Raw genomic sequence first — 9,118 nt, 5'->3', positions numbered from 1 at the left:
TCCAAACTCCTGCTTTAACCTACACGGGGCACTGCATCAGTGGCACTGCTGCGCCACTGCAAAAACTGATTCCTCAAACACTTTTAATTTTGCTTGCAGCTGCGTGAGTTTAAACATCTTTCCATCAATTCTGATTGAAATCCGAATCCTGATGTGAAGGTTCTGGAAAGCATGTAAAAGCACAGCAGCAAATACAATGCTAATAGTATTGGTACAAGGACACAGCTCTGTTTTACACCATATTTATCTTACTGGGAAGGTGTTCGAAAAAAAAAATACTTCATCATCCATCACTTGCCATAATCCCGCCATGAAATTGTCTAACCATTTCAATGAATTTGTCGGGACAGCCAATCTTGGAAAGGAGCTTCCAGAGTCATTCTCTACTGACAGTGTCAAATGCAATTGAAATCAGTGAGTCTGCTCTCTGAAATTTTCTTGTCGTCGTCGCATGGCAAAGATCGTGTCGTTAGTTCCTTGTCCTTATCTGAAGACACATTGCCGATCACGTAAAATATTTCTCAGCTATGTGGCTGATAAAGCGGTCGAGATTCATTATTGCCAGTATCCGCTAGAGATGGAGTAGACGATTCCCCTTCCTCGTTTCTCTACAGACAATAAAGACGTCTTGTATTCTTCAGGGGGTTCCTTTGCATCACATCAGCTGGAAGAACTCTATCTCAATGTTGAGGCAGACATTTCTTGGAATGCTTCGTAAAAACAAAAACCTGAGCTTTTCTATTCATCTCATTATAGAATATATTTATGACAAATTTCCAGTGGCAATAGAATTAAAACGATGATTAGATTACAACTTTAAATTATCTGTGAAGTGATACAAGTTTAGCGGATATGTGAAGCCATCGTGCAATTTTATGATAAAAGCATGAAACTTGGAACAATCATAGAGATGCCAAGTGGAGCATGTTAAAGATTAGACGCACTCTAGTTTCGCTTTGTGGCCGCCTTCGAGTCAACCTCTCATGAAATCAATGAAGATTTTTTGTTTTTTCAATATCATCCACTGATGGTGGCATGATGAGACCTTTCCAGGATTTTCAATGAGATATAGCATTGACTAAATCAACACCCCTCAAGCTGGTGTCCTTCTTGATGATGTATTGCAAGATAGTGTGTCGGCGACCCCTTCTCAGTGGTTCTTCCAGCCTCCAGAATAAAACTATCTTTGCAAGTTCATGTCACGTCACATGACCAGCAAGGTGAAGGTGGCATTCCCTCACAATAGCAGAGATTGCTTGGCAAAGAACCATACAGATCCCTATTCATGAATATGGTCTTGCCAAGAAACCTTCAGAACTTTTCAAAGCAATTGGGTGTAAGCACCATCCAGTGATTTCTCCAATGTTTAGGTCAAGGTCCAGGATTCGCACCCGTAGAGAAGGATCGACTTGACTGTAGTTTTGAAGACTGAGCTTACTCCATCTGCGAATTGGAGATCTCCAAACTTTATGGAGTGTGTGAACTGCTGCCAAAGCCTGAGCTTTTCTGCATCCTAAGTCACGCTGCATGTTGGTATCGGAGCCAAGGTATTTAAAGTCTCTCTCTCTCTCTCTCTCTCTCTCTCTCTCTCTCTCTCTCTCTCTCTCTCTCTCTCTCTCTCTCTCTCTCTCTCTCTCTCTCTCTCTCTCTCTCTCTCTCTCTCTCTCTCTCTCTCTCTCTCTCTCTCTCTCTCTCTCTCTCTCTCTCTCTCTCTCTCTCTCTCTCTCTCTCTCTCTCTCTCTCTCTCTCTCTCTCTCTCTCTCTCTCTCTCTCTCTCTCTCTCTCTCTCTCTCTCTCTCTCTCTCTCTCTCTCTCTCTCTCTCTCTCTCTCTCTCTCTCTCTCTCTCTCTCTCTCTCTCTCTCTCTCTCTCTCTCTCTCTCTCTCTCTCTCTCTATATATATATATATATATATATATATATATATATATATATATATATATATATATATATATATATATATATCGGACTTCCGGCAACAGTAAGTAGAGCACACCCAGCAGAAGCATTGACGTGCACGTGCTTCGTCTTTTCAGCATTCAGTACAAGCCCAATAGACCGAGCAGCAGTTTCAACCTTGTGAAGTCGGAGTTCAGCTTCACTTAACATTTCTGAAAGAAGTGCTGTGTTATCAGCAAAGTCAAGGTCAGAAATGTTCTGGGCTGGATGTCTGCTACTTCTACGCTGGGAGAGAGTTAAATCATCCGTGTCTTCAATCACAATTCTTAGGGCATCGTCCAAGGCAATGGTAAACAGGTAAGGAGCGAGCGGGTCACCTTGAAGAACTCCATTGTCGATTTGAAAAGTTGCAGTCTCTTTCAGGAGTTAATACCACTGCAGAAGTATCTTCATACATAACTTGTATGGCTTTTACAATCGACTCAGGGATGCCATATGTGTGGACAATTTGGAAAAGTTTATTCCTGTCAATGGAGTCGAAGGCTTTCCTGAAGTCTATGAAGATGACAACAGCCTCTTTTCGGTAATTGCTTACTTCCTCAATGATGCGCCTGAGAGCAAGGATCTGAGAACATTGCAGAAAAACCACCATTTTGCCTGCTCATCTGTGCATGTGTAACGTATCGGTTTGGGATCTGCACAAATGTTATAACTTTTTTTTTAAAAACGTCCGTTTTTGACGAAATATGCTTTGATTCCCTGTAGAGCACCTCACGAAACCTCTGAAAACACAGACTCAGATCTGGCAGACACTATGGATAGGCAGTCCCTCTGGGGTAGAGGGCGTGAGGTCAAGCAGTAAATGCATTGTCAGTAAAGCTCAATGAAGCGGGTTAATTTTGGCACGTTCCTCAATTTTTTGGTTTACTCAATATAATTATGCAAACAGCGGAAAAAGGTAAGTTTAATGCTGTTAAAATTTCACATTTTGTTGTGTATATGTGGAGAAGGAGGGAACATAGCCTTGCTTGCTTAAAGTAAATAGGTATATCAGCTTATATTAGTTATAAGACTCGTTATTTCTTTAAATTATCAGATTTCACAACAGATTTCGACACTTATTTCGTCAGGATGATATCCGATCCTCAAAACCGAAATAATATTTCGATGATTTCCTTTAATTTGTCCGTGAGAGTAGATCATGGAAAATCAAATCATATAATGGATGAAATCGCTCCAAGCTCCTAATTTGAAAAATTATAGTACTTACAAAAGTGTTGTGCACAGCAATTCGGAGCTATGATGACCAGGCATTCGATAATATGAATGAAGAAAGTGAAAAAAAATTATCGTTAAGAAATCTTTGCGGCCTGTTTCAAGTCAAGGCATTGTTGAGCAGGCCAAAAAACATGGCGGCTTCAGACCCTGGCGAGATTACCCAGGAAACGCCTTAAGACCCTCAGAGAGCGAGGTGGCCGAGGATCGCCTGATGAAGGATATAATTAAATAAAGCCGTTAATTATCTTCAAAAAAGGTGTTTATTTAACCCAAACACCCAATTTTCAGTCACGTGCTTGCTTGGAGTTTTCTTTGTATGCATGCAAAGTTTCAGCCTGCTAGGTTTTATGGTTTTGGAGTTATGGAGGACACACACACACACACACACACACACACACACACACACACACACACACACACACACACACACACACACACACACACACACACACACACACACGTACATTGACATTTATTAGTATATTGATGTGGATATCAACAAAATCTTTATTTGTGCTTGACTGATTTATGTTGAATACATCCCATTCAGTAGAAATTTGATTTTCAATTAGGGAGTACGTGCAAGGATTGGTAGGAACAATTTCCCAATGAAGTCTGGACCTGTTCATGTTCTCTTTTTTTAATCGAACGCTAAGCCTTATCTTTGCGCAAACAATACTATGATCAGAGCCAATAGGGTTTCAATAGATTCAATGATGAAGAGTGAGCTTGAGAATCCATGATACTGTAACTGCATCTTTTATGACGTCGGATGAAATCAATTTGAGATGTGGTTTTGTTTCCGGAGCATGGAATGTGCAGAGTCTTGATTTTGAGTTTTTTGAAAGAGAATGGTTAGTTATTAAACGGTCATGATGATGGATGAAATCAAGAAGGAACTGTTCATTTCTGTTGGTGGAGTGATGGTAAGAAAAGCTGTTTGACACCTCGGCATTAAAATCCCCTCCAAGTATAAGACAACAATGTTTAAGAATAGATAACACGATGCGGTTTACGTTTCCATCGAACTTCTCACTTGATGCAGCATTGACATTGGTTGGAGAGTAGCATGATACTACATACGTTTTCGGGTTCTGTTTAAATATTGCTAATACAATCTGTTCCGATACTTAGGTGATTGACATAAGGTTGTTGAATAAGGAAGATTTGATTATTATTCCAACTCCACCAATTGCTGCTCCTATTTGACTACTTGTGCCAGAATCTGTAAACAAGGTGGATCTGCCAATTCTGGTGTTTTGAATATCTGAATCCAATAGTTGGTGAACTATTCCATGCTCTTGAATACAAATCAATGAGATATGGAAGTCATTAATGTGCTTGTCAAGTTCTTCAATTGCACAAGTGGAAGAAAGACGACGACAGTTGAGCTGTCAAAGAAACCAAGGTTTCTTCGGGTGGCAAAGTCGTTTCATTCTCGTTTCAGATGAGATCCGTCCTTGCGGGTTTCGGGTCTCATTGTGATAAAGGCCGGTAAACCTATACGATAAAGGAAAGTTTGAGGCAGGGGCTTGAATCCTGGTGCTGTAATGCAAACTCATCATGCTGTGACTACGGTGCATCGCCACTGCTACCGAGGATGAATTAGATTCATAATCATCAGCTACGAGGAGAATTGGCAACGAAGCCAAATGAGCTTCTCCTGCTCGTTGGTATTACATCGGAGTTTTCAATGAAGATAATTTCTCCAAACATGATTTTATTTACATAATAACAATGGCTGCCCCCAAATCAACCCCGGGGATTACAAAACTGACTTCAGCATTCGTTTAAGATGACTTGTGACCTTTTGAGGTCAAATTTAGGCCAAAAGCATGAAAATGGAACATGAGAGTATTACATATCTTAGAGGAGCAAAACATGTGCTTTACTTACACCGATTCCATCTTTAAAATTATTTTTAGTGACTTCTTTTGAGTTTCTTAATTTTCTTTGGGAGACATAATGGGAATATTTACTGATTTTGCCATTTTTGGTACAACCCAAAACTGTACGACAATACAGAAATGTTAACTGTTCTCGGCTTCTTGCATCATCTGTCTCACTCCTAGCCGCCACACTTGCAGAGTGTTGTGCATGGAAACTGTTCTTTCAAACATCGACACCATCCGCTGCAGCCTTTGGTGTAGCCACACTTGATCACAGTGTGACAGGCTGTTCCGACAGGATGTAGGGTTATCCACTTCACTTCCCACTCTGGCGAATCCTCATTTCATGTCCACCTGAAATCTTCTGGGTTGGGCTGGGTAGGTGTGGTGCCTTAAGCAGACTTTGGCCCAAAACATGGCCAGCATGGTATCCCACTTGAAGAAAGTGTTGGAGAAGGGCATCCTATGTTGGTGGGATGTTTTGAATCTCTCTGCCTTTTTGTGTGAAAAGGGACTGCCTGGCCAGATTGACTTTGTTCTCAGAGCTTCCCCGGTCATACATCACCACAACATATCTCTCGATCTTTGGAAGAAGCGTGTTTATTATGGGTATGTGCAAGTGTACTGAATGTACTCCATGATGGCCAAGCTGTGCGTTTGCCTCTCCCTGCGAAGCAGGACGTGGCATCACATCTGGCGAGGACATGGAAAGCGGGAAAGGCACTGCTTGATCTTTTCATCATCCAAGATCTCTGCCATAATAGTTGCATCCAGGTAGCGGAAGGATTGACCCATTCCAAATGTTAATTTTCGACTTTCACCTCCAAGCTTCTTAGCTGAACTCACAGCAAGTATGACAACATTCGTATGTACAGTTCTGAGTAAGATCCTTTTGTAACACTGTTTGGTATCATCTGCAGCGTGCCGCAAGATGTCTGTGTTAGCCTCCTCATGTATGCATGGAGACGATCTCTCCTCATTTAATGAGTGAGCACCACACATCTTCATGAGTGATGAGCACTTTGCCAGAAAACTTTTCTTTCATTGCTTGTTCACTTATCAGTAGGAAGAGTTCTGTTTTGTTGTCATCTTCTCGCAGACACTCGTGCTTCTTTTGTCCTTCAACTTGCCTCCGAATGCCTTTCCCAGTCTTTTGTCGGGTGGTTGCCTTTAGGCCAAATACCATGTCGACATGGCGGACAGAACTAGTGAATTGCTTACTTATGTATTTCATTAATTCAGACACATAATCATCAAGTCTCTGACGTACTAGGCTTGATCATGTTGACGATAGCTGCACTGTTGATGGGCACCATATCTGCTTCAGATTGCAAGTTATCATTATTATCACTGTGTGGCACCATATCTTCAAAGCATTGAAGCAGATCCGATTTTGCACCAAGTCTGATGTCACCATAGTCAGATAATAGTGTTGGTCCTAGTGTATCATAATATTGAGCAATGCAAACTTTAGATTGGTGGATGATTGTTCTTCTGATATTCATTGTTTTTGTCTCCCTATTTTCATCTCACAGATGTGTCGTGTCTCCTTACCGCCTGCCACATGTTGGTTCCGGCAACATGTGGAGCACGGATTCAGCCCCTCTCTGTATTGCCATCAACACCTTCTCAGGCTCTCTGGTGTAGCTTCTCACGCCGTTTTCCCTGCTCCTATCAGAATCGTGTGACTATTAATTGTTTTCAGTTGTGTTGGAACATGCACCGATATCAGAGTTCATCTTCTTGTGCTTCGGTGAAATTGCTTGGTTTTTTAAATTCAAAGTGTGCATATTTTACCAGATTCAATAAGCTGTGCACATAGTGACCAGATATCTGCTTGGGTATCACAATGAATGTATACCTTATAAATAGTATAATGCAACTGAGCTATTGAGTGATTCCTACTTTAAAACTTGGGGAAACTTTATGTCAAATTCTTCAATCGATTTTCGATCAGAAAGTATATTTCTAACCTTGAAAAGACATTTTCATTAGTCTAAGTTCCAGCATTGTGATATTTGGTTCAATGATAACTTTTTGAGGGCCTGAATAAAATGATGTACCATGGACACCAACAAAATACATTTTGTTGGAACCTCTGGTATTTGACTGTTGATCATCACCTCTTTGTTTTCTTTTTAAATTTATTTTTCTTTACAGGAGTGAGGCTCGTGGAAGAGCAAGGGTAGACCTGACAGTGGGACAAACATCAAGATATTGAATGAACAGAAAAAGAGGAGATGAAAGAAGGGAGGAAACACTGAAACTAGCAAGTAAGATTGTTGGGTTAGAAAAGGTTAATGGGGGTAATAAAGATCATGGATCAGAATTCTTAATTTGCTGAACTCGGACCTGAGACCTTTTGATAGTCAGATGAAAGATCTGTTCAACTTTGACGTAGCAATTTATCCAAAGTTTTGTGGAAAATATTCCAACCCCTCCTGATATTTCCTTTGAATTATATAAACCTTTCTGTCACGTGGCTGTCTCGATTGAGTGGTTGGTTTATTCAGGTTTATGCTGTACCTGGAAAAATGTTCACAAGAGAGAAGCATCACTGCCTGGACATCCATTGAAAATGAGTAAAACATTGTTTTTTTATGCAAAAGGCAGAGATATACCCTGAGCGTCATCATGGACTATCACCCAAAAGGGACAGAGTGCAATTCTCACTTGGATTTTCACATAAACACCAGAGTCAAACTGGAGTGGGTGGTGGGGAGATTGCAAGAGCAGGGAATGGAGAGGAATGGGCAGACAAAGAACATAGCTAAACTCGAGAGTTCATAGAACACCTTACCCCATGCAGTCTTCGTAAAAAAAAAATAGTTACATGGGCAGAGTCTGTGAGCAGCAAATTTGATTCGTCAACATGATATAAAATGCCGTAATATTTTGTGCAAGTTCTGCGAAACGAAAGGTTTTGAATGTGCCCAAAATGACCATTTATGTTCTGCAGTGTTCAAGTATACAAGTAAATTCAAATAAAATTGATTCTCAATGTTTAAAAAAAATTTTTTTGTGGAAGTTAACTGCTGTTGATGCAGCATCTTTTACATCACCTTATTTAACATGTTACATTAATTCCTCGTGTCTGTTGTTTGTGTCCTTTATGATGTTCTTAAAAACAGTAAGTTTCCTGCTTGGAATGATTTTCAATTTTGTTTAACTGCCAGGCAGGCAGAGTAATGAAAAATCACTCAGAGTGACACTTGGAGAACCAGAATGACTCTCGGGAGAGCTCACACCTCCGCTAGGCTGAACAGTTTAAATTTTGTATCCCATTGATAGGTCGGATCTGTATCCGAACCTTTACCAAAATCTAATTGGCTTGTTCTTGTCACCTGACCAACTCATCCACCTGGTTTTGGCACAAGTCGTCCACAACTTTTTGAGATATCATGCGAAACATACTTTTTGGCCCCATACCATCTCTCAATGGTGAAGAATCACTTAAAAATTCTCGTATCTGGATCCGGATTTAGATCTTTACCAAAACCGAATCAATTAGTCCTTTTCACACTCCCAACCTGTCCACCAAGTTATGTGTGAATCCATCTATAACCTTATGAGATATTGTGCGATATATCGTTTTTGGCCCTATCTCTCAATGGGGAAGAATCGCTGTAAAAATTCTCAGGTCTGGATCTGGATTCAGATCTTCACCAAAATTAAGCGTTGTTGTCTTTTGCTAGCGAGTCACCTAGTGTATATACCCAAAACTTTCAGAACGATTGCTTGAAAAATGTGACCAAAAATCGTGTGACAGACAGACAGACAAACAGACAAATGCTACAGACCAACATACTTGGCAAAAGCATTTTATTCACCAAGTAAAAAGATTATCTCACCCCTCTCTGCGCATGTGTGATCGGGAAGAATTCAGAGCCAAAGTGTTGTTAAACTACAGATTTGTTTTCCAATTCATGTTACGATTTGTGTTCATACTATAACATTCAATTGAAATCAAGTTGTTCCTTGATCATAAACTGACGTTTGTAGACACAGACAGACAGACAGACAAAAAAGTGAACCAATTGCTTAACCCCGCTT

General features: G+C 40.4%; 1 protein-coding gene across 9 annotated transcripts in view; it reads left to right on the top strand.

Annotated features, from left to right (window-relative positions):
* Positions 1 to 7,179, top strand: part of LOC147021761 (phosphoinositide 3-kinase regulatory subunit 5-like) — a 116,051-nt gene extending 108,872 nt beyond the window's left edge. For all 9 annotated transcript variants that reach the window (XM_085892056.1, XM_085892059.1, XM_085892057.1 and 6 more), the window contains one exon: positions 6,601 to 7,179. In XM_085892056.1, coding sequence (XP_085748182.1) covers positions 6,601 to 6,753 — 153 coding nt within the window. In that variant the 3' untranslated portion in view covers positions 6,754 to 7,179. The remainder of the gene's footprint in view (positions 1 to 6,600) is intronic.
* The last annotated feature ends 1,939 nt before the right edge of the window (positions 7,180 to 9,118 follow it).

The sequence above is a fragment of the Eptatretus burgeri genome, chromosome 8 (genome assembly GCF_056783735.1).
Source record: "Eptatretus burgeri isolate ZD-2024b chromosome 8, Ebu_testis_v1, whole genome shotgun sequence".
In the NCBI taxonomy this organism is placed as follows: Eukaryota; Metazoa; Chordata; class Myxini; order Myxiniformes; family Myxinidae; genus Eptatretus; species Eptatretus burgeri.
Note: the sequence above shows the minus strand (reverse complement) of the source record. Positions and strands in the feature narration are given on the sequence as shown.